This window comes from Dermacentor silvarum, chromosome 7 (assembly GCF_013339745.2).
Source record: "Dermacentor silvarum isolate Dsil-2018 chromosome 7, BIME_Dsil_1.4, whole genome shotgun sequence".
Taxonomy (NCBI): domain Eukaryota; kingdom Metazoa; phylum Arthropoda; class Arachnida; order Ixodida; family Ixodidae; genus Dermacentor; species Dermacentor silvarum.
Genome location: NC_051160.1, coordinates 96,611,251 through 96,637,532, shown reverse-complemented (window position 1 = coordinate 96,637,532; position 26,282 = coordinate 96,611,251). Strand labels below are relative to the sequence as shown.

At 44.8% G+C, this 26,282-nt stretch overlaps 1 protein-coding gene across 9 annotated transcripts in view; it reads left to right on the top strand.

Moving 5' to 3' along the window:
* LOC119458298 (uncharacterized) overlaps positions 1 to 25,575 on the top strand; it is an 86,582-nt gene extending 61,007 nt beyond the window's left edge. For 3 of the 9 annotated variants that reach the window (XR_007467952.1, XR_007467950.1, XM_037720133.2), the window contains 5 exons: positions 9,569 to 9,619; positions 9,795 to 9,931; positions 9,996 to 10,063; positions 23,396 to 23,482; positions 25,240 to 25,575. Coding sequence is in view for 2 of the 9 variants with exons in the window: in XM_037720133.2 (XP_037576061.1) it covers positions 9,569 to 9,619; positions 9,795 to 9,931; positions 9,996 to 10,063; positions 23,396 to 23,482; positions 25,240 to 25,445 (549 nt within the window). In the remaining 7 variants the exon portion in view is untranslated. Of the gene's footprint in view, positions 1 to 3,184; positions 3,315 to 9,568; positions 9,620 to 9,794; positions 9,932 to 9,995; positions 10,064 to 11,708; positions 11,786 to 19,231; positions 19,346 to 23,395; positions 23,483 to 25,239 lie in introns of those variants that run through there. The other 6 variants (XR_007467955.1, XM_049671040.1, XR_007467951.1 and 3 more) reach the window with 5 other exon arrangements.
* Positions 25,576 to 26,282: the final 707 nt, after the last annotated feature.

Sequence of the window (26,282 nt, the reverse complement as noted above, 5' to 3'; positions counted from 1 at the left end):
TGATAGGAATGGCTACTGCACATGCCGGATCACGAGTGAAAAATAACCCCGTGCCTTCTACAGTGCTGTGCGTCACCTGCTACGTAACAAGATCGACGGCGCCGGGCGTGTATTTATAGTGTGCAATCGCTGATTTAATCCGCTGGTTTTTCTCTCAGGCGCAGCGTTCTGCGAAAAGGAAATTGAAATGTTTGCTTTAATGTAAATAAAGAAAATCATATAGGTAATAGCATGGTTGCACGCTGTGGACGAGATCCCGGCGGCGGTGGACGCATCTCGGTGGAGGCGAAATGCAAAAACGCCCATGTGCTTGCGTTGTAGTGCACATTAAAGATCCCCGGGGGTCAACATTATTCCGGAGTCCTCCACTTCGGCACCCCAGCCTCATAATCAGAAAAATGCTTTGGGACGTTGAAACCCATCAATTAAATTTTTAGCTTCGTTGCAGAGGACACAAGTAGAAAGAGCTGTGCTGCATGACTTTGCGCTGGTTTACACGTACGCGGAACATTTAGTATTAGTTTTTCAAGCTCCAAAATAATCAGTTCCTATTTACCAGGTATTAAAAACAATGCATTTATCGAAACCATCACAAACCTGGGGCGAGAAGATGAAAAATGCCTCAATCATCGTTTTGAATTAAATTCACGGTCACATTCTGAACAGTGATTATTTCAACATTATCTTATACTGCTACGCGTATTGGAGTAATAGGGGGCGTTGATGCAGCCTGGAGGACACGAGCAATTTTTGTCGCCGAGATGCTCGGTGTCAGCGAAAGGACAGTGTTTAGGGTGAGGGAGGAAGTTGAAGCTTCGCATTTTTCGGGTGGCAAACTGTCGTAGCCCTCGCGAAAGTGCCCACGAAATGCGGAGAATATCGCAGCGCGAAGTTTGACAGTTTCAGGTTGTGCGCGCCGAGGTGCTGTGTGCACAATTTATTTCGCCGCAAAGACATACCGACGGTCGAGAAGGTAACTAACGAGTTCTCGAAGCGTATGGATCTTCCATCACTGAATCGGTGTACCGGGCGTCGCCTGCTTGCCGAGATCGGCTTAAAACACGAAAAAACCAGCCGCAACTCGCGGCTTATCGACCAGCGTCACGTCGCCAATTGGCGGAATCGCTACCTCCGGGACGTGGAGCGATACCGGACGGAAGGCCAAAAGATCTTCTTAGATGAGACATGGGTGACGGCGGGACACACACGGCCGATCGTGTGGACATACACCGTGGTGTAGACGTGCGGACGCCTGTACGCTCAAGCAAATGGCCTGTCGACGGGTATGGAACAACGTTCCGGGAAATGCTAGCGCTAGATGGTGGCACCCATCTGCAATCAGAATGGTTTCGTCGACGGCTGGTTGGATGTATTCGGAGGCCAAATGACAGGCGGCTACCACAAACAAATGGACGGCAATCGCTTCGAGGGATGATTCAATGACGATCTGCAGAAGGTACCAGCTGGTAGCATACTTATTATGGACAATGCACGTTACCATAGCCGGCGAAAAGAGAAATTGCCGACGACGGCCTGGAAGACGGAAAAAAAATACAGGAGTGGCTCAAAAGCAAGAACATCACCTACAGTGAAAAGATGGTAAAAAGCAGCTGCTTGTGCTGGTGGCATCTGTAAAGTCACGCTTTGTGAGCTACATCGTAGGCAACACAGCTGAAAGGGTTGGTTGCGTTGTACTCAGGCTCACGCCGAACCACTGCAAATTTAATCCCATTGAGCTTGTGTGGGCCAATATCAGAAATGGCATCACTGCGGACAGCAGAGACGTCAAGCTGTGCACGGTCGAATACACCTTGAGGGAGAAAATTAGGTACGTAATGGTGGAAGACTGGAGGAAGACCATTCAGCACGTGATGCACCTGGAGGTAAAGTTCAGACTTGACACGTCTGGGAGTGAGCACATTCAACCCATCGTCATCCAACAGGGTGAAGATGACACTGAAGAAAGTGACTCCGACCGCGAGCTTTCTGGCATAGAGCCACTCGACTAAGCATAACGGCTTCTTATTAACAAATCAACAGTCCTTATTAGGGCTACTACTGGAACTTTTAATAGAACCTCAATTGTTATAAACAATGTACTACACACATCGTGCTCACTTTAAGAACTAGCATAGAAATATGCCTAAATGCTGGTAAATCTGAATGGAAGCACAATTGTTAACCCTGATTAACTTTGTAAGGCCCAAAATGCTCATTTGGGCAGGCCTTGTTGAGCTTGAGGAGCCCCGTGTTGAAATAGCAGTAGTTTGGGTATGCTTGGAAGGCACCGTTAGCTGTTTGCCCTTGAAATCGCCGTCATGCCACAGCCAAACTTGGTGAAATAGCCGTAGTCAACGCGAAATTGACAGCCATGGTTAGCAGCTTGCACGCCAAAGTATAATCGGGTGGTTGCATTGTTTATTTTCGTTATCTGGCTCAGACAAGTAATGCAAATAAGAGAACAAATAGAAAACGTCATTAGCGTAGTGAGACCAGCAATGCTCATTCGAGCTGCCCCAGTCGAATTTGACGGGCCCCATGGTGACATAGCAGTAGTCGGGGCACGCTTGAGAGGCACCGTTAGCAAATCTGCACTTCAAATCGCAGTCATGCCATAGCCAATATTGGAGAAAAAGCAGTAGCCAACGCAAAATTGACAACCACTGTTACCAGCTTGCACGCCAAATCACATTCATGTCGTTGCATTGTTTATTTGGGTTATTTGACTCAGACAAGTAATGCTTATAAGAGAAGAAATACCAGACGTCATTCGCTTAGTGAGGCCAAAAATGCACATTCGGGCAGCCATTTTAGAGGTTGACGACCCCGTGGAGAAATAGCAGCAGTCAGGGCATGACGTTAGCAGTCTGCACTTCAAATCATAGTCATATCATGGCCAATGTCTTATTTATTTATCGGAATCGGGCAAGTAATGCGAATGCAAGCGTAATTATTAACCTGAATAGCTTTGCTATCGTTCTTTGTCGTTTTTTTTCTGTCCTGAAATATGCTCAGTAAGATCGAACGTGTTTTAGTGAAGCACTTTGTTCATTGCACAAGCCGTAGGCAAAGTGACGGCCAGATTGCGACAGTGAAATTTGTGAAGTAATACATGGTGAAAGTTGGAAAAGCTCTCAGAGCCCTGCTGTGCTGAACTCCTTTCACTGAAAAATGCCTTTCTAATGATGAAAGCGTCAAGACAGGAAATGGCACCGCACTGCACAATGTTATAATTGTGTACTACCATATCTGCTGGTCAGCGGAACCATCTATTTATACGACCGGAAGCATGAAAAAAGCAACAACATAGCAAGGTGCTGTTTCACGATATGGTAACCTTTAATGGGCACTTATGGCGAGCTGCCGCAGGCACTGATGTGCAAACACATTAACAGGGGTAAGAGGCGAAGTTACTGCGCAAGCCACGTGGTGCTTTTAACATAATGCATCTTCCAACTTTCCTGTTGTCATAGCTGACACAACTTCCTTTAGTTCAAGTTTGTCAATCACATTGGGGTACCAACACAGGAAGCATGGGCAGAATAGTAGGAGAAAACGCAGCAAGATCGCAGGATGAGAAGACAAGGTATAGAAGAGAAAGGCTGTAATGAGATTGAAGAGGCCATCCCTGACTTGGTGGTTTGAATAAGGCAAAACGCAAAAATAAAAGTACAGAAATAAGAAAAAAACACGCACAGAAGCACTCACATACTCACACACATGCACACCAACGCAGGCGCGATAACTATGATCTAAAATATAACAAATATAGACAAACACGCAGGGATACACGCACACATATTTACACACAGACGTGGCTAGAGGAAATAGGAGTCAATTCACAAGCTGCTGTGCCTACCTTGTCGTAAGTTTTTTTCTTCTTTTTTTCTCTACATTCGCCCCGTTGCCTTCACTGTCATAGTCATTTTTTGTAGCAGCAGATCACGAGAACTGAAACGCAGCTCAGAGCTGTGTTGTGGCAAAGCATGTCGAGTGCTGGAAGCACAGCTTATGCGTGTTTGTGTCCCAGCAGACATTCTACAGCTTATCACCCTGTGTCTGGCGCAGCATAGCCGTAGCCGCTTTTGCGCCAATAAATCCAACTTAACTAACATTCTACAGCTGGCGCATGCAGTGAACAAAGAGTACTAAGCCACACAACGACGCGAATTTATGCCAAGGTCCCTTGTAAGGGCTCCCGTTTAGCAATAATAATTTTATATTAGTACTGAGGCTGACATTAAGGAAAAGACACTGCTACCAAACGCCCCACTGTTACTAATTCAATGACATTCGCTGAAGCAGCGCGTGTTAGTCACTGATCGTTAGCATTGCTGGACAAAAATCAATCGACCGTGCTACACAAGGTTCAATCGACGCTGCTTGACGCTCGGCTATCTTATCACACTGCTGCCAACGATCGTTTGCGCGCTGAGCTGGCGGCAACGAATCTTTGTGTTGGAGGTGGCTTTCGCAAATCTCTTTTGTTGAGACACTCGTAGGTTTGTTTTATCGGCGTACGCTTTTCTCATTTATCCTGAGGATGGGTTTGCTCCATCACTTCCCCACGTTCGACGAGAAACACAGCGACACAGTACACGAACACACCCGCGCCCTTCCCAGTTGGTACGAGACTTTGGCAAACTCTCTTCGTCATGACTTCACTATGAAACAAAACAAAGCGCCATAGAACTAACACGCAGGATGTTTGTTTGCAGCGGTGTGTCACTGCAGGATTCAGACGTAGCGCAGCGCAGCGTAACCGGTGTGCGCTGCAAGCTTTCTTCGCCGGACCACGGCTTCAGAACAAACGCAAGCGGCACAAATTGTACGTCGTAAGCTCGCCATAATATTTTACACACGATAGATTACCACAAACAATTTGGGAATGCACTCTGGCGAAGGGCAGATGCACGCAGCTAACGCGGCTCGGAGCATGTCGAAGCGTCGGGGCCATGTTCTGCGTCGGCGGGGCCACCGGCCGTCCGGCTCATGACGTCAGTCTGAAGTGCATGCCCATTTGTGGAGGCGCTTGTGCGTCCACCTTTGAGATGCAAAGGCCGCTGATTTCTAAAGCTGTACCCGACTATATACCACAGGCGTTCACGGCGGCTGGTATCTCGTAGCAGAGTGGCGCACAGCACGTTGTCCCTATAGCGGGGTTGCGCCTAGCTTCAGGCTCCGTTTAGCTCCATCACTTGGTAGTAAATTAGTAGCTTTCGTCAGTGTCATGTCCATGTTATTCCAATGTGCTTGCACCGTTTCGATTACTCCCCCAGGGATATTGGCCGTTCTCACTTCATTGCTGAATGGTACATGTAGTGAATTGGCTACGGCAATCATGTTGAGTCGTACCGCAAACCAAAACGAAAATATGATGACGGGAAAAAACATTACTCATATCGGTTACTTTTGGTTCGCTTCATAACACATTATAACCAGTATGAACAAACTACTTAACCAGGAAGATAAATTGCCGGAAATGTATGCCACGCTAACCCCGCCTGCTGCAACATCACCACAACGACCAACACCAAACTGCGCAAGCAACAATTATAGGTATCTACCGTTTTGTTCGCCAATATAATCACTCGTGCATCACGTGCCGGTGACGCAAGTTTCAGGCCCGTATTATTCCTGTAATTGGTGCAGTGTCGACACGTTCACTTCGACATTGTGGGTCTCCTGGGGCGATCGCACTGTATTAGTTGCCTATTTTTGTTTATTTATTTAGCGATATTGCGGACAGCGGCAATGTCCAAGCAGGAGGGGTACCGAAGGTGCCCAAATAGGGCATCTTCACCTCCAGAAACATTACTGCAGGTAATAAATTCAGGCAGACATTTTCATTGCTGAATTGTGCATGGGAAGAAGGATTTCCGAAAGCGCTTCAATAGAAAAAATTACACCATTTTCCCGTAGGGGAACCCTGAGTAGTATGCGAAGCAGCCATGGGGTCGACTCAAGGTAGTTTTATCAGCTGTAGAAACGTGGACATGCAGCAGCACCAGCAACGCGCAGAACTGTTGTCGACACCATCGGCGTTTTGCCCGCGTTCGCTCAAAATGCGTGCGGCGTTGGTGACTGTTGCCGGTGCCTCTGGGGCGCCTACCGTCGCGCCTATAGACCTTTTCATCGGGCGAGGAGGAAAGGGCGCGCGACGAGCCTTTCCTCCTCTCTGGCTTGTGCGAGCCGGCGCGGCGTGGCTTGAATGTGTTGCCGATCGCGCGCTGCGGAGCGATTCGGAGGTGTTTTAGCTAGTCCCGAGTGCAATTTACGGGGTGTCAGTTTTTTACGAGGTCGTCGAACAACCACTGTGTAGCCTTTAGGTGCAGCAGTAGCTACAGTATCTGGAAATTTCTCTTGCATGTGCAAAAATGCGACGCGCATCATCAGCCGCGGTGTGTGTATGTGTTGTGATCTATGTTGGATTTATGGGTTTTCACTCGACGAAGAGTTGTTGTAGAACATTTGCATCAGCCACCGGAATCCTTCTCATGCATTTTAAGTCTAGTAGACTTCAAATCAATGTCTACGTTAGCCTCCGGCAAGAGGCCGAACACAGCGAGCGCTGCGGTTGGCAAGCCAACATGATACACACAATTGCTTCGTGCTTAGATCGGCATTGCCTTTTTTGCACTGTAAGGGACAATATACAAAGGGGATCGCATAAAGAGAATCCAACAGCTATTTGTAAGTACACAATTTCCGTAACGTGGGTGAATGGGTCGTAAATGACTGAACTTAGGAGACTGAAAAAAAAAAAGACTTCAGATGTCCTCCTTTTGCGGCAAAGTAAGACAGAACACGGGATAACGACGCAATAAGACTCCGCATGGTCGTACCGCATGCATGCTTGGACCACTTTGACCATACGCTATATAGAACAAATAGATCTATAACACAGCATTTAGTACTGCCTCGGGTGCTCACACAGTCTGCAGCTGGTCGTTCGACCACTCGAAAAGTGTGATTCACACTGTACGGTATGCGGTTATTATTAACCAAAGTATTTCATTTGTAGGCGGAAACCTTGCCCAGCAAACAAGGCAGTCGCCCAGTGTATCTACACATAACAACTTGAACGCTTGTCAAGTAAACAGCCCGACTTATTCTCCAGCACAACGGTACCCACGCTGTTAGGATCGTCAAATGTTTCGTAACTACTCGTTGCAGCTAAACCAGAGCTTAGAATTACAGTGCTGAGAATGCTGCAGTAAGGTAACATTCCTGAAACGAATTTTCAGGAATACCTAACTGTTATCTGAGGCTGATTGTAGGCTGAAACAAACGCGCACAGCTCGCGTTGGGTGCTCCGTCCGCCCTAACACTCCATGCGCTTGATTACTTCAGACTTAAATTCCTCCACTACGCCTCACAGGACCATTCCCCACGTAGAAGACGCCATTTCATACTAAATAGACCGTGCGAGTGCGAAAAAATCCACCAGAAACTGCCGCCGAGCGTATACCACAGCATACAACACGGGCGTTCGCCCAAGCCAGCATGCCAACCGCCCATAGACGGCGCCACTGGCTACGCAATGGCGGCGCCCACGAAAAAACAGTCTATAACCTAAGCTGCTTCGCATTATAGCGCGCGGAGCCGCAGGTGTTGCCATCATTGCGCAATCCGGAGAGCAGAGGAGCGTCGGAGAGGAGAGGAGGAATGCCGAGAGGAGAGGAGATCAAACAAGGAGAGGAGAGGAGGGAGAGGAGGATGCGCATGAATGCAGAGAGGAGATGAGATAAGGAGAGGAGAGGAGGGGAAGGAGGATGTGCATGCGCAGTAGGATGGATGGGTGGATGGATGGAGGGAGGGAGGGAGTGACAGCCTCGACCATAAGCTGCTTCGCATCTAAAAACCGGCAGATCCCATGCCCTGTGGGTATGGATGTTATGCGAAGCAGTGTGCCGGGAGCCTACGCAGTTAACGTAACGACGATTAGATCTCCAGCACCAAGACGTAGGCGGCTGTTTCAGGACATACATGACACACATGTCATGGCATTCATGTCATGAGCCCTCAGGAGTCCCTTTAGCTACGCCTAAGAGACCTTAAGGCGAAAGCCTTGGTCATGCTCATGACTGACCTCGACCATCGCCCTTTAGCCTTTTCTTTCACTTAGTAGCACACCCTAACCTGTTCCACTGGTTTTTGAGTGTTAATCTTTTTTAGCTGAGTCATTGTCATTTTTTCTGAGTCATGGTCTTAAATGTTGGTTCTACTACCATCCTTTTGTGTTTTCCTTCACTTAGTACTAACGTCCGAATCCATTTTCGTGTTTTTTGAATATTATTCTTCTTTCACTGAGTCATTGTCATGTTTGCTGAGTCATGTTCATGACTATAACTTATACCATCACCCATTTCAATAGTTTTAGTATTTACCAAGTTAACGAAACGCCCATGAGAGCGCCAAGACGTAGGCGGCTGTGTCATGACGTACATAACAGACAGTTATGTCATGATCTATCAGTTATGGTGGTCATACACTCTTGTCATACTATGCCAATTTTGGTAGACGAAAATTTACACAAGAATAAATATTGCTTGGAGTACATACCCAAGGCATTATCAAATCCTCACTGGGAGCTTGCCACTGTCATCAACGAGAAAAGTGTCCATTCATTGTATTCTACTTTGGCTAACAGTTGGGCCAGAAATTGGGAGTTTTACAAAGAAGCACGAGAACAATTTACGGACCGTGCACACAGCAATTGAACGAAAAGTGTTAGGTCTAACGTTAAAAGACAGGAAGAGAGCGGTGTGGATCAGAGAGCAAACGGGGATATCCGATAGTATAGTTGACATTAAGAGGGAAAAAATGAAGCTTGGGAGGTCATGTTATGCGTATGGCAGGTAACCTGTGCTCCATTAGTAACAGAATGGGGGCCAAGGGAAGGGAAGAGCAATACCAGGATGGCAGAACATCAAGTGCGGTGCAATATAAGAAATACTAATTCCCTTGAAAAAGAACCCTCAAAAACTCAAAGTGCCTAGTTGTTCAGCAACAATCGGCATGCTCCAGCCATGCAGAAACGCGCTAACAGAAAGTACACTTGTGGTAAGAAAGCTCCAAACAAAAACGTGTTGGTTAAATGAGTGACCGTGGTAGGATTTTCTGTACGAATTTCCTCCTCTCTGAAAGCAACGCAATTTATGTGTGGACGCTCACACCGAGATATTCAGGGAAAGTGAACGACCGATCTCTTCGCGGGCATGGGTACTGTATACTGTCACCTCACGCAGTAAAAGCTTCCCGAATATGGTAAGGAGCGTCGTGGCAGTTAAATGCCTTGGCAGAACAAAGGTGAGTGCAGGTGTACAATAAATATTGAAAGGAAGTTGACACAATTACGATGATTACGCGTTTATAAATCTCCCCTTCTAGGAGCACTTAATTTTCCATCTATGCGTGGTCACTGACTATGGAATGATAGCAGGCATGGAGTGCGAGGTGTAAACCAAACAAATGCGGTTTGATGTCCAATTGAAAAGTTCCTGCTGAGGTTTATTTTGCATGCATGTGAGAAGCCAACAAGTTGTTTTATCTTCAATTTATACAGCCCCGGGTGCATCATCGCTATCAAGGACGTAAACTTGGCGGATTCGCAAGAGTGAGTTGCCTATTGCATTTGCAATAACACTGAACGTTCCCTCTAAGAGCGCTACCTTGAGGCTCCATAGGGTCACATAGGGCAATTAAACGTCGTAATATTAAGCAGTTAGAATTTTAGAAGCGGAATATCTATAATTTGCGAGCTCACATGGACATTTTGCTGCCTGTTTCAGTTTCTGTCGACGCCAGAACCAATATGGACATATAACACCACCGGACATCCCGGACGGCAGTGTGAAGTGGAACGAATGCAGAATATAAACAAAACTTCCGTTCGCTTGATTCGATCATATTACGAAAACAGTACAAAGTATTATCGAAATTCACATTAGAATTTTAGTGCTGTATATATAGTGTTTTTTTTTTCTCCACAGGATATCCGGTGAACTACGAGGAACCTTTGATCTAAAGCACGTGGACCACATGATCATTCATCCTCCAGGTATCTGGAAAAGCAGTATTCTCTATTTGCATCCAATGTTGAATTTGGGGTGTTGTGGCACAAGGGCCAAGTATGGTGAAAGAGCGCGAAATACGCGTTTCGAACAACGCTTAAACACGTTTTACTAAATTTGTGCACCTGATTCACTGCATAACTTGATGCAGTCAGTAAAGATACCTGCACACCTATGTACGAAATCTTCTTCAAATAATGATTTGTTCACGGTGCCTACCAGTGGCAAAGCAGGAGTTCGAGTATCAGCCACTTCTAAGGCCGACGAGTCATTACGGGAATGTAATGTCATCTCTCGAACACATCGCGTAGGGAAATACCAGTTAGGCCATTTTCCGCAGCAGTAAAACCCGAATAATCATTGTTTCAGCGTCACCCAACGGCTAGGGATAAGCAGTAACGTTACACATTGGCGCCTTGTAATGGTGTGACGGAATTTGTTTTGCTTCAGAAATTAGCAGCTTCATCTTTGTTTATGTTGGTATAAGCTATGAGCTCTTGGGAGGAATGGTTAAAAGTCTGGAATTAGGACCCATACTCTGACTCTCAGTTAAAATAAAAATTATTCTAAAGTCGGTAATGGCTTGCCTAAGCCATTCTAAAATGTGCTCCTAATTCCTAATAGCTTATGGACTTTTTTTCGCATTCAAATGCGCTTACGCCTTCTAGTGCCGACGCTATCCGGAAGCATCGAGAAGCGCAACCCAGAGCAAATAGTCCCGAGAAGTATTCTTTGTGTTTTTATTGCCCTGCGATGTCACATTGCTAGCTTGACTTCAAGCTCCATGCTCTCCGTGCTTTCTGCTTCCTTCTTTGAGTACTCAGAATAAACTTCATTGAGATAAATCTGGCAAGTGTTGGTAGATATTCATAGCAAAAAAATTACGGACGTGCAATAGATTAATAGAAGACCCACGGAGTCATTAGCTCTCGTTCGTGTGACCATGTTTTTTCAACCTTCCTTTTCTTAACAAATTCTGTATTGCCATAGCGCATGTCTTCCTGTACCTGAGTGCCTTTTATTGTCAAATGGCTGGAAGATCCCTGTTTGCCTTACCTCATGCGTATTTTTGCTTTACTTTCTAGTCGCAATAGTCTCCTTTTTCAAGGCTTGCCTGAATATTCGGCAATAGCTCTTAACTTATCAAGTACACTGCAACCTTTAGAAACGCCTGCTTCATAGTACTGAATTGGTGTGAGGTCAGGCACCTTTACGGGCCAGTTAGTGAACTTTACACTTTTTTGTGAAGGCTACTGCTGTAAAGAGTAGAATAGGAAGCATACACTAAACTGTAGCATCGACTTACGTCAGCTATTGGCAGAATACGTGGATTGTGCCATGTCCTCATTTATGGATTTGCCCGGAGACAAGATGCACGCAATGCACATCGCCCTCATAAACAAAGTCTTCTTCAAGAGGAGAAGCTTCAATGTAGAGGACATCTGTGTGAGAAATGGTGATTTGGGCCTCCACGTTTCAGCAGTTTCACTAACTTACGATACCTTTGTGGGCAGCTCTAAATGGAATGAGGAGCGACCTCTTCCAAATATTTGCAACCATTGCTTTTGTTCTCGCTATTTATCCAAGTTTCCCGCAACAACATGTACAAGAGGTCATTCATGACTCTTGCAGGGATATTTCATCCTCTGTCAGAAGAAAGTGGAAACCAGCGTTCGAAATTACCTGAACAGTATTGAAGCTTAACATAAGTATGGTGATTTACCATTATTATTTATTGTTGAAGAATGGTTGTTGTGTGCCTTAAGAAGGAAAGCGTTTATTTACAAGAAAGAAATGTCCAGGCTTTATGAAAGACGCAACCGCAGGGGGTGCGTGAAACGCCCTGTGCGGTTTGCTGAGGGTGCATGTGCACTGTGAAAAAAAAAACGTAACCAAGGCCGCTATAACGTAAAATGATTCCAAACTGTTTTGATTCCAAACTCCTGACGTCAAATTTACGTAATCACCGACGCAAGCACCGGGCGGTGACCCACAGCGTTGTCTGAACAACCCAATCAAACACTCTCCTCGTATATAGGAGGTCACCTTTGTTCGTTTTCAAAACCAATAACATCGTCTACACTCAGCGGTTTTTCTTATCTAATTGGCTGACAAGAGGCGAGGAGCACGCTCCAGTGGAGAGGGTTTCGATGGAGCCGAGCCAGCAGAGTGAAAATAGATAACCGCATGAAGAGGGTGGAGCCGGCTTCTCCGATTGGTCCGCTTCGCCTTACTTAGCTTGTGGTGGCTGGTCAAAAATCGCGGTGGCGTGCAACGGAAGGATAAGAATGCCGCTAAAACGGATCCTCAGCAAGGAAGAGTTGGCAGAACGATGTCGCATGCATGCCGAAAGGGCTCGGTAACGTTTTACTGCCACGCAGAAAGGTTTATCATGCGCAAATAAATACATGCTCACCGGTATAGCGCGAGTAGCGAGGGCCTGAGCGATCGGCGGGCACCCATCTTTTATTCCTTTCGGAACGGGGCAGTCTGTGGCTATTCAGAAAAATTTTCAGTTTTGTTCGGCATACTAATGCATTTTTTTTCGCGTACACGTCGCTTTGACTTGGTGAGTTCTCGTGGTTTTGTGAGGTCACGTGACCCACAGGCGAAGTGGGCGTAGCCAGAAAACATTGGACCAATAGCAGAGGGCTAATGGTGAAAAGTCGTCGAATCAGGAATGATTATTTTTCTTTTGTGTGATTTAATTATGCATAATCAGTGTGTACACGTTATATCAGATGGGGAGCTATCGCGATTTTCGTGACGTCGAGTGACAGAAAGGTGAAGTTGGGAGTGGCCGGAAAATGTTTTGACCAATCGTGGAGGCTGATTGCAGAACTTTGAATCAAAAGAGTTTGGAATCATTTTACGTTATAGCGCCCCAAGTACACAAGTTACACATATTCTATCATTAGAAAGCCCGCATGCCTAACTTGTGTTAAGGCTAGGGAGAACATTGTGTCCTAATTTTGCAATCGCGCTCGCTGCCTACTCGTAGTGGCCTTTGGGTACTAAATTCAAGAAATGACACCCCTACTGGTGGCACCCCTGATTGGCTTGTGCCGCCCACGTGTATGATCCCGACACCCACGTAGATGATTTGGGCTCCTTCGCTTGCCTCACTCTCCTGTGGTTGCACATTCCTACGTACACGTTTCACCGTAGTCACGGAGGTTGCATATCCCTGTGCCTTGCTGCCTGAGTTTCTCCACGCCGATTCCGGGCCCTACGCGCCGGATGCAAAGGTGCCATATCCGAGTAAGCTTGAGATAGCTGCAATAAATAGCGCTCTTGAAGACCTTGTAGGTACTGATAAGCACCAGTTCTAGTTTGGTGAAAGATACCTAATATGGTATTGCGGTCTCGATCAAACAGCACCACTGCTGCTCACATGGATAAACACACTGTACTGCCGAACTACGCCTGTCTGAACGCCGTGCGCGTAGCTAAATTTAGTCCCAATCGCGTCATACGCGTCACAACAACAGCGTCAACTGCGCACGCGGCCATGCGTGAGTGAGTAATTGCTTCTTGCCTCCATAGAACGATATCAACTTAACGGGCATCACATTTGCTCGCGCATTAGAATCCAAACATGTTTCACTTATTATACACATGGTGCATGTCTGATGGTTTAGGCTTGGTATTGCGGTCGCTCGCGATTCGTATTGGAGTCGACATGGTCAATATTAGTAGGTGGAAATTGGCATCAATTTGTTTTGATTTCGGTCTACTCATGCCATGTCTGGACTGATGAGTCGAATGTGGAGGTGCCGTAGTCGAACCAGCATGAAATGTCAGCTCAAAATTGCGCACTTATATGCATTATTACTCATTATCGGCAAAGGTTTGAGGAATTATACCTACTATGGCTGAGTGAGCTATTTCGAATGCGACCACTCCCGCTCAGCTCTACAAATCTACTGCTGACCGAAGCCGCTGTCGACGCCGAGTGAGGGGCCAATCTAGCTCCGATTGCTTCATCCGTGGCGCGACAACCAACTCTATGCACGCGACCCATGTACGACCAAGCCAAAACTTTTTGCATCTACAGAACGGTACCAAAGTAAGGAGCGTTGGTATTACAGTCGAGAAGATATAAGCGATAATGTTTTAAGAACATACGGTTGTTGCAAGCGAAACCGCCCCCTCCACCACGCCGACCAATCTTGAAGACGGTTTACGTCAAAAAGCAATCAACACTTACCATGAATTATGTGCACCGGTGAATGAAATAGTCAGAACAGACCAATGGGCACAATACTCTGGAACGTTATTCCTGTTGTGTTTTCGATAGTGTAGGGCGTATTCAGTATGCAATCTGGGAATTGCCACCTTCACAGCCATTTTGAAGTTTTTGCCATGGGGCTAAGATTCTCCTCTGGCTAGCAGATAAGGTGGTCACCTATGCCCACGTCAACTTCGCTGCAGGATCTAGCTTCATGACTCCTCTCTCACCTTCATTACTCTTCTCTCACCATTTGAGGAGAACAGAGAAGCAGCTTTCATTTATGTGACTTAGAAATTGCACTGCACAGTTTGCGACAGCGCCAATCTGTGGGCTCTGATCTGCTTATCAATTAAATACAAACCAATACATTCATCCAGGCAGGGCTGGAAAAGACACTTTGCAATTGTATCATGATACGACATAAGATACTCGGCCAACACTTATTTGAGGTACAGGTACAAGATACTACCGCCGTTATTGTATCCAATACGATGCTTTCCATTTGTATCTTAAGGTAGTTCGACACATTCGCAAACTTCTTATTATACATCTATATAATGTAGCAGCAAACGCGTATGCACAAAAATGCTTGATTGTAAATTTCTTAACTACGACAAACTGTGCTTCATTTGAAACTAATATCCGTTAGCATCTCAAAATGTTGCCTTTCTTGCTCGAAGTATACTCTTTTCATTCCGAAGCAAGTTATTGGGGTTGCTTTAGCTGCTTAACATGAAAGCTCCTAATACGTTGCGCTGTGAGTAGTTTTTTCTTGTCGCTTTTGTAATTGATGGGAGTCACTGCTCTACTTGCCGAGCAGCAAGCAGGTCACCCTTTTCGCGGCGATCCCGTGGGCGCTGCCATGTTTGATCACGTGGTGACGCGTCCATTGCTTGCCTCAACTGCCTCCGTTGCCTCCTTGTTTACAATGGAAGTGTATGACGCCGGCGTGGCTTAGAAAACCTCTGTTTTCGGAGATATCGTAGACGGTGACTAGGTGGACGACACAGCTTCAGAAAACTAGCAAAAGCGCTTTCGGAGCTGATTAAGCTATGTCCAAACGGCGCAAGCAGCGTATATAGTGCTTGTTCTAACCCGGGTCTAAACATGCATTCCAAGCTATCCAAACATTCCGCTCATGAATTGAAAGGAGATTATGGTGTTTTGGTCTTCGTACTTTATTTGGGCAAATATTTTGAAGCAGCGGCTTTTCACGTTTCTGACTCAGTAAAGTTACTCGGTGTGGTCACTATCTGATAATTCTCTGCCTAATCGGTCATGGGTGCGCTCAATTCCGTCAGATTTGTCCTTGCTGTGCACAAGGCTCGAAACGTAGCTATTTTGTACATTGTAATACCTTGTAGCAAATATATATTACACCTAGTAACTCGCTTACTCTTGTGGACCATCACGAAACATTCAGCTTCGACCATTCGTGTGCCATCGCTGTAGTCCGTCATTTATTGTGCGTATACAGTGCGCATATATTGAAGTGTGCGCCCATTCACTTATTCTTGATACGTCGGCGATAGAGTGGGCGTAAGTTTTCCTGCCATTTGGGACAGATGTGTATAGATAACGTGCGCGAAACTTACTATGACAGGAGGCGGCGCTACTCCCTTTGTCATTCTTTTAGGAGTGGTACTCACTCTTGCCGACGTTCTGGGGATGAAGCCTTTTCTTTGAAGGTTAGCGATACAAGGCTGGCGGATGAGCAAATTTCTGTACCCTCGAGGAAAGCCGTACATCACGAATTGCCGGTAACACGTTCCGACAGTGGCATCAGCGGTCCGCAAACTTGGCCACAAAAATTCATTCTATTGCTCAACATGCCAGTCACTATTTTTGCAGCCAACTACTGCACACGTCTTCAATCCACATGATGCAATCTAGCATGATTGGAGCACAGTATGTTAGCGAAAACTCAGTTGCATTTCCGACAGCTGATCGCACAGAAGCAAGGTAGAAGCAGTAGTGGTTTCGTATTCGAACGCGGTCGCAGAGGAGAGGTATGGCGCGCCGCCGTGAGCGCCATCTAGTTTCTCTAAAACAAACTGCTCCGCGAAAAGGGTCAATTGCAAGAACGTCAATAAGAAGCCTCTGGACGATGGCGCAAATACCGCTGCGGAGTTTTACCTTTGCCGTAAAAACAAAGAATCAAGAAACTAAAAGGTGGGCTGCACGCAGATGTACGCGCGCTTGTTCTTGTCGAGACGGCGCTAGTGCCCCCACGTGACTCTGTTCCATGCACACACCTCATCACTTGCCTCCACTGGAGGGCTCTGGCGGAAATACAAAGGAAAAAAATGTGTCGACCTTTAGTTTTATTCAGGTGCCTTAGTGGCAGCAGTATCAGCTTGAGAAGCGGAGTTCAGCAAACGGTTATAGTTTCGCACGGTGATCTTGCGAAAGCAGTACCTTGTATCTTAATATACATGATACATTCTTTCATGTATCTAAAATACAGATACTGATACACGTCTTGCCAGACGTACTATGATACAAATAGAAGATATGGAAAAGTAGCTAAGATAATATCGAAGAAACATATATCTTCGATACTGCCAAGCACTGCATCCAATGAAGTCATGAGCTCCTAAGTTTTCTTCCTAGTGTATGTTTAAGAGTCGGCACTGGTCAGCAATGGAGGCTAGTTTAATATATTATCCGGCATTAGCACAGTGAGTCCGCACGCAATAAACAGTGAGCAATTTCTGCAGCCCAGACAATTTGGTCAACACCAAACCTCTAACCTTATGCAGACAACTGTGAATAGTGAATACAACAAATCAAAATGTTGAAGTGGAAGCCCGCCGTCCAAAGCAATAGACATTCTAGCATTTGTCGCTGTCTGCAGGTCATTTTATACACTAGGCTTTGTGGCACCGAACTGTGGACAAGGATACAGTAACCACATGTCACGCTTCATTCACTGAAATGCGCGTTAGGCACACACTCTTGAAACCACTCTTAGTCCATGCAAAATTTGGATATTGCGCTTGCGATTCGTTGCGTATCTATCAACTGCCGTTGGTGTTTCTATCAAACTGCGAAGACGAAAGCATGGGGTTGTACACAAGATCAAAATCACAAATAAGTGTGGTCATAGCGGCTGATGCCACGCAGAGCAAAGAAAAATGTGCTATTGGTATATTGAGTCCTATTCTCGACTGGTCATTTTCCCTGCGGCTTCCAGACATTTTACCAATCATTTATGCAGATTTTTTGCGGTAATACTGGCACTTCGTAAATTACGTACCTAAATAGATTGTGTAATAGTTGTAACTCATTCTTTGTCCTTGCGTACTTCACTAACAGCACCTAATGAACCTCATGCGTTGCGAATTTTTAAATCATTGGTCAATTAAACATTCATTAATTAATTAAACGCTTATTGAAACCCTAGAAAAGTAATCAATGTCAATCAAAAAAATTGAAGTAGCTATTAGTAGGCTCCACTGTAGAATACTTTCTTCAAATTTCTATTTACACAAAACTGGTCTGGTACCCTCACCGATTTGTGATACATGTGGAAAAGATGGGACCATAAAACGTTTGTAGTTTCTTCTCGGAGATTTATAAGTCTAAGAAAACGAACCCTAGAAACACCACTCCGCCTTCTTGGATTAGATTTAACAGTTCCGAAATACGTTTGGGTGCCTCTACACTTGGGCATAGCGACGGGAAGGTTGGCGCTGCCATTCAAGACGTTCTTTAGGGTTCCATGAGATTTAAACTCTGAATATAAAATTTCAAGCCTCCTTTTCTTTGACCCAAGTATAATTTGAATTGCTTTGTTTTTGTGGTTGAGGTGGAATTTCTATAACTACAAAATTATAGAGGTTTTATTCTCTAACTTACGATTCTAACTTAGCCAGTATAAAACTCGGCACTCTATTAGACGTTTTATTTCGACCTACCTGTTTCTTGCGTGCCAGTATATACGTGCCAGTATATCCCAAGAATATACATCTACATCGTCCTGCATAGCGCTATAAGATGGTTTGAATGTGTCGAAAAAAGGCTACAAGAAGGCGTGTGTCTGAGATTGACACTTTTGGTTTTGCAGGCGGTGCTGGCTAAGGTACTTATTCTCATCGAATTAGCCTACGGAAATGCCCTCCAAAAGCAACGTTGTGTTCCTTCATATAATTTTATTGTTACCCTAAAAAGTGTACACGCCTCGTGCCATAAGATTTCAGAAAATGCTGTTTTTTAAAGACAGGAAATTTATTTGGCTCTTTGTTGTTAAAGGTTATGACCACAGTATTTTTTTGGTGTTACCTCAAGCACATTGTACCTCTTCTGGAGCGGTATGATCTTTGCTGATGTTGCAACCATTGATATCGGCAGGGGGGTGCAAAAGGGGCCCTTGCCCCCCCCCCCCCCCTCCACGCCACACCAGCGCCCTTACCCCTCGCCGCGAAGCAACGCCGCAACCCCCCCCCCCCCCCCCCCCCCCCGGCACAAAATCCTGTCGACGCCCATGGTAGCAATTGAACGTGGCTTACTAACCTACCTCCAAGTTTAAAACGACGTAAGACCGAAGCAGGTTCAAGAGAAGCGGTATCCTTTTAACGCGATAGCGTTAAGGGCCCCGCGTCGCAGACAATCCGGTGTCGGCGACACTGTCGTCGTGGGCGTCCGCGCCTGAGAAAATTTTCATAGTGACACATGTGCACAATGCCTCCAGGAGATCCATGAGTGTCGCCACAATAACCTCTCGAATGCTGTAATTATCTGTGACCCCTGAAAAAGCAGTGCAGAAGCCGCCGCGCTTACCATTGTACCAACGTGCAACAGTCCAGAGGGGAGGTAGATAGAATGGTAGAGATGAGGTAGCGAGAGGAGGCAGAGAATGGGTAGAACCGAAGCATTGAGGAACCGAGTCAATGACAGCCTTTCCACTTTTTGCTCGCAGTTTCCATGCATGGGTGGATGGCGGTAGAGGGAAAAGGCGACGTGAGAAAACAAAGGAACGCTACCACTAGACACAACGGTGGTTGAGGACAAACTGGATAACTTTAAGTTCAAGGTACGGTACGGTAGTTTCTGCTATTTCTGAAAAATGACCACTATTCAAGTTAACCAAGTGGACAACTCACGCATGGCGTGCACACGCAAAGCCTCAATAAAGCACCGTAGACGACACTACTGCGTTACTACGGAAGGCGACACTACGGGCGGCACTACGGAAGCGGTCGCAAGTCAGATCAACACTCTTGCCCCCACCTTGGTAAATTTGTGGCTATGTCATTGCTCGAGATGGCGGTTAAATCCCTACTACGGCAGCCGCATTCTGACTGGGGTAAAAAAAATTCAGAGCCCTTCCCCTGTCGAGAATGGGGGGGGGGTTAAGCGAAGCTTGTGGCAAGACGACGCTGTCGCAGATGTTCCGCTTCGTTTTCTCTAAACTCAGGGTCGGCGGCTCTTCGCTTACGTTTCGCGTGGGCTTCGGAAGCCCTCACGCTAGAATCGGCACACTAGAATCGGACGACAAGCTTCGCTTACCCCTACTTTCTCGACAGGGGAAGGGCTGCTGATTTTGTCGCGTTGGGTCCCACGTGTGACAAGGGTAGTTCAGGGGCGCGTTGCAGGACCCCTAGCCCACAGGGGTATGTGCCATTGAGCTTGGACCCTTTCTGCGCTATTACCAGGATTGGCCCACTTTTTGGTGTGACACCGCCACCACTACCACCACCACCCAGGGGAAACGTCCGCGAAGAGCCACGGACCCGGTGTTGCGGGCAAACGAAGCGGAACGCCTGAACGTGTCATCTTGCTACAAGCTTCGCTTACCATTTTCTTGACAATGGAAGGGCTCTGATTTTTTCGAAAATAGGAAATGATTTATTTTCAAGCGAAGCTTGTATACGTTAGCCTCCGGCGATGTAACGCTAAAAAAAGCCACCTAAGAGCTGCACAGGTTGCTCGTGCGTGGCACGCGCTCGTGACTCTGCTCCTGCGTCCGTCGTTGTCGTCTGCTTCCACAGCTGGCTTCATTGCCGCTAATCATTCTAGAGTAGATCTTCACTTCTCTTCTGTCGTCGTAACGGGGTGGCCGTGTTTACGGGGCTATGAGCCATTGCTTCAAGGGAAGCTGAAGACGTTTCAGAATTGGAATATTTACTGGGGTGTGGAAGGCTGACAGAGTATAAATAAACTCCTGCAATTATTTCCTTGATTATGCACGTAGCAGCGCCGCAATCGCGGTTTGAATTTTCGTTGAAGCTCCGCCCCCTTTGCGCGCCGAGCGCAGCGGCGAAAGACCGGTTGCGAGGATGACGTCAATACAGGGCTCACGTGAGCGCTCTATTCGAATCACACTGCTCCCCGATACCTAAAAAGACGTCATGATCGTCTTCGCCATCATAGCCTGGTAAACAACCTGCGGCGTCTCCCGCAGACGCTGCAGCTTGTTTTTGCTAAATTAAAGCGACTAGCGGAGACTTCTGGCCTGTTAAACTGATTTTCATATTGAGGCGATAAACAACAATAACAATTCGCTGCAAGCTCACTTTTTTTAAATGCTTCAGCTGCCCTTTCAGGGTGTATGAGCCTTTGATTGTCTTACGTAACGGACAAATTTAATTTTGAAGCAACTTCATTGAAATCCATCCAGAATGAACGCGCTCGGGAAAGGGCTCGTGGTCGACGTGCCGATTCTAGACTGAGGGCTTCCAAAGCCAAGGCGAAATGTCAGCGAAGAGTCGCGGACTCCGAGTTGAGGTAGCGCGATCTTTAGACCAAACGTCAGTGAAGAGCTGCCGAACCCGAGTTGCGGGAGCGCGATGTTGTGGCCAAACGTCAACGTCGGCTTTCCACTACAGGAACCCGACAACGTTGGTGCACGCCTCGGCAATGCTAGCGGCAACTTGCCCGGTGCGACGGCCAGGTTTCAACGCGAGTTTCTCAGCTGGAACTTCGGATCCTGCGGCAGTGCGGGTGACCGGTTGTGGTTCGAGCACAACGTGGTACTCGTCAGCGCAATTCGTTAGGAGGAACACCGACGAAACACATGACAAGCTTCGCTTACCCCCATTTCCTCGACAGGGGAGGGGCTACTGATTTTTTCTTAAACAAAACAAATTCCTTGTTGCTAATTATCTGCACTTAGGAATTTTATGTCTACACCAGCCTTCTGGTTTAGGTGCCTGCTAATGTGACTCCACTGCGGTTTATTTTGTGCATAATTGTTTCCGTTACATTATTATCTCAGCGAACTTTCTTAACAGGCTGCTTGATAACATTTGAACATGTTAATTTTGTGCCTTCCAAATAGGAAGTAATCACCAGTCCTGCCTGCAACTTCTCAATTACCTTCACAATCCTTGCAAATCCATGGTTTCATTTTCACGCTTATTTGTCGATGCAAGAGCAGGCACAATACAGCTGACATTACTTTAACTGCAGGCTCCCACGCTTCGTGATCTTTGTGGAGTTCATGGTATTTGCGTTTTATGGTAATTCGTTTCTTCCAAAATCATGCCAGGAATGGAATCACCTACCTGGTCCACTTGTCTGTATAACTAACACCGATTACTTCCGTAAAGCAATTGCTAACGTTATCTAGTATACCTGATATGAATGTACGGCGAAGGAATTCTGTTTTCTCCTGACCAGAGCTGTTTATAGGTTATTTCCATTTTACTAGCTACCTAATCTACAAAGAGCATGTTTTGTATTATGCTTTATTTTCTACCATTACGTGCTTACCGTTTAACTTTGACTTGCCCTATATACCATGCATTTATATTTCATCTGTATTACCCAAACTTTCTGTTCTTCTATGTATAAATATTTTTGTTACCAATATTTGCTTATTGTGTCGCTCTAACTTAACGTTATTTTTACATTCTAACATGCATTGTTATCTGCTTAGTATTCTTAGTGTTTATTTATTTATTTTTTGTGTAGTTATCTGTATCTATTAGCCCCTCTACTGTGTAATGTTTCATTGTAAGCCCGTCGAGTATACAGATAAATAAATAAAGTTAAATAAATTCATCAGTTTCGAATCAAAGAGATATAGGTGCCTCGGTAGCTAAAAGAAGCTCTGTGCACTGTATCTTAGAACCAAAGCAATGAAGTTATTATGCGGGGAAATCCTCGTGCATTGTCTAGATTACTCGGCGTCATCAGCAACACTAAATGCTGTGGCCCAACTCCAAGAGGTAGTTATCTCATTTGGTACGTTTCGGGACTGTGGTGCTTCCTTTAGACAGCCGAGTCGGCTATTTTGACAAGATGATATTATGTTGGCAATGAGCAACAGCATTCTATCACAGCTCACGGTGACAGAGGCGCTGCGATTGCAGTGACAAGGGCAGTCTGCTATTGCGGTAAAATCTACCAAACAGTGGCAATGGCATAGAAATTTTCCAGGATAGTTACATTCCGCAAAGTCTAAGGGATACCGTGGTATTTTTTACTTAAGTGTCATTGCTCCACAAGGCATGTGCCTCTCGTGGGCGTTTTGCCTTCAGTAATTTTACAAGTGTAATGTAAATTTCTAATACGTTGTTCGTGTTAAGAATATGTTTCAATCTTGCAGATATTACCATATACTGCATGATGATCTTGTGTGAGCACACACCCTGTGCATTTACTGGTTCTCCACGGTTACTTGAATGTAAAAAAGCGCGCAAAATATATTATTCAAGGTTTGGTGATGTGCTATACCCAGCGTCCGAAGGTACCTTCTTATCATTCTTTCTTAATCATTAACGGTTCCCACTGAGGCGCTGGCTGCGCTATTTGGTCACCTGCTTGCATATTCTTTACCATCTTCCACTGTTCTTATTCGCAAAGACTTCCGGCTTTTCTTCCGCAGTTTTTCCTCAATGGAAGGGGACATGGTTAGTAGAAATCGCATCCTACTCAACGTTTACTGCTACAATTTTTTTGTACCTCCCCGTCATTGTGTCTGTGACAGACACAACTTACGCAGTGATACGACAAAATAGATAGTCGTGCTACACTCCAAAAATCACAAGTTGCGTTCATTTCAGTACATTAAAAAACACTGCAAGTTTCCTCATCGACAATAACCTGCACTTAAACATATTTTCTTCTTCTATTTCAGGTGCCCCGTACAATCAGACGGAAGATATATTGTATATGAGTAGAAAGCTAAGATGTGCAGTGATTAAGATAAGGACCATGCTTCACGGTGAGTTCTAATGCGCTGCTTTGATTTTCCAAGTCTTGTTTTCCACGCCAATACGCTGCAACGAGGATATTGGAAGAAGCAACAATTTTTACAGACTACTTTTGTAGCATTATCAATTTTTATTTCTGCTACAACAAAATATTCAATGATAATCGCAGGAAGTAGATCGCCCGCGAATATGCCGAGGATGAACGTATTTTCAATTGCGCATATACATTTATTGTTATCTTAATAATTGAGTGAATGTACTCGGTTTCACACAAACGTAAGCAAGAATCACCCTTTCATAATAACTTCTAGTTTCCGCGATATTGAATGCAGAAATAAGATAGATATGGCAAGGAACTCACTGTGTTGCAAAAAGTTATACACAAAATAACATAATTGCGAGAATATATATCTAATCTGTCTCATCAGCACGTTCATGTTTACTGCAATACGGAAATAATTAGCTGCCATGCCGGCAGTTTGATTTCTTTTATATGTTTTAATGATCACTGAGGCGAACGCTTCTGATCTCAAATGGTTGTCCTACGTACAACATTCGTCAGCTTATTATGTCATATACAGTCCTGAAAGATATTGAGAACTGTATACCGTAGAAGTGAGCAGTATTTATGACGAATAGCGGCCTTACCTGGTGGTCACTAGTCAATATGGTGCTCGTAACACCTGCATAGTATAATACTGCAAAAACTCATTAGTGATAAGGTAACATTTCAGCTGCGTTTATATATATATATATATTTATATTGTCACAAGACAGTGAAGACCCCGTAACAATATATATATATATATATATATATATATATATATATATATATGTTTTCAAAGGGAATTATTTTTCCATATTTCTGAACTAACGCGACATTACATATAGTAAAGAAGTACAACAACTACAGTTTTCACGTAGAATTAGAGGCTACATGTTCCACATAGGAAAAAAAAAGAGTAGCACATTTACAAGCGTCTAGGCCCAATTTTCTGAAAGATCAGATAGCTTACTCATTCCAAGTTATCATGCGCATACAAACCACAAGATTTTCTTCATTGCAAAGCTGAGGCTTTCGCCGTTTATTGTGGAGTGAGTTTCGTGCGACCACTTTAGTATCATTAGATCCATACAATATGTAGCTCAAAAAAGTATCCAGACATTTGGTTTTTGTTAACTTTGTATTGGCCTGTGTAAGGCTCGTGTCTATATGAAAACTTACAAACAAGGTAGAATTGCTACTAGTTTCAAGCATAACTAAGAATAAGCCTTCATCCATGGATAATTTTTTAGCTTATATACAGAGTGATTTCTATTCAGAAAGACGCCATGAACCTCTGAGAAGGTGATGATTTAATTTGAGGACGATTCTTTAGATTATGCATTGTTATTTCAATTGAGAAACACGCATTAAATCTCAAAGACCGTAGTGATTTCCGCAAGTTTACGGTTTTTTTTTTTGGCGACCGTAATGGAATGTTCCGCGGTAATATTTGCAAACACACGCATTTCGCTACAATTTCACAGACAGACATACAGACAGACAGACAAAGAACTTTAATGAATAGCAAATAAGTATTTTTAAAAGTTGGATAATTTATCTAGAAGTTATGTGGATTACTGCTTTTTGAGGCTGCATCAGATTATTTACAGCAGTATAGGGTACATAACACTGCATAAAATGTCAAGTATACTGGTACGTAATATGTTTCCGATTCAGATGTTTGCCGGAACCGCTGAAATGTTATGCTTATCTTTCTATTAGGCAACCACACTACCTATGACCTCCGAGTTCGGAACTCCTCGATTGCCCGGGGCCCTAGCCGAGGCTGTATGAAGAAATTTAGGAAATACGCTCGTGGATCACATGGTACTTACCAAACAAAGTGCCAGGAGATACTACGGAACACAACGCAACCACTATTTACCATTGAGGCTAAGCCAAAGCAGCAAAGCCAGCGCCTTCGCTAGACTTTGTATCAGTGTTGCCGATATGTCAACGCTAACGTCGCTGGACGTTTTAACAATATCATTTGAGCCCCATTCTTCAAGTTTTAGTGTCATGTTATATAATTGAATGACATAAATGCGTCACATTCTGCATGTACATCAATGTTTTTCTTCTTTCAATTACGTAGATAAACCTTGTGGCGGTTACCTCGAACAAATAAAATAAAAATGACTACAAACTGATATGATCAGGTCGTCACCACAATTCCTGATATTAGCAGAAGCTGTACATATTGGTGGGCAGTAACGCATTGTAAATACTGTTGGCTTTAAATGTATGTGTAATGTCCACAGGTATCTTCATCTCAAAGGGATAGGGTGCCATGTATCAGGGTCAGAAGTGGCATAGGCACACAGGCAGACAGCAACGAAATACACAGAACTTACTAGAAGGTATAATTGCGCACCGCGAAGTTGGTTAAAATGAAGCCGTCAGTAATAATGGCTAGTGGCAGCCTCTCAGCCATTCAAAATATGTCACCAAAGAGAATGTAATAACAAGAAAACGCAAGTGAGTTGAATAAGACACCTACATCAATTGAAAGCAGATTTTGTGAGCATTCAATCAATCCTTAAATTTCACTTCACACGCTGAATGCGAAGAGTTTTCACTGAATGCAGAGAGGCGTACGTTTTACATGTCAATATGGTCAATACAAAACCTGATATTAGGAAAAATCACACGCACAGTGTTTCATAAGGGACGCCCGCAATAAATCCTATATCGAAAATTCGAATACGTTTGAGATTCAAAATATGCTATCTTATAATCGTGAACATGATCATAATCATTATGAG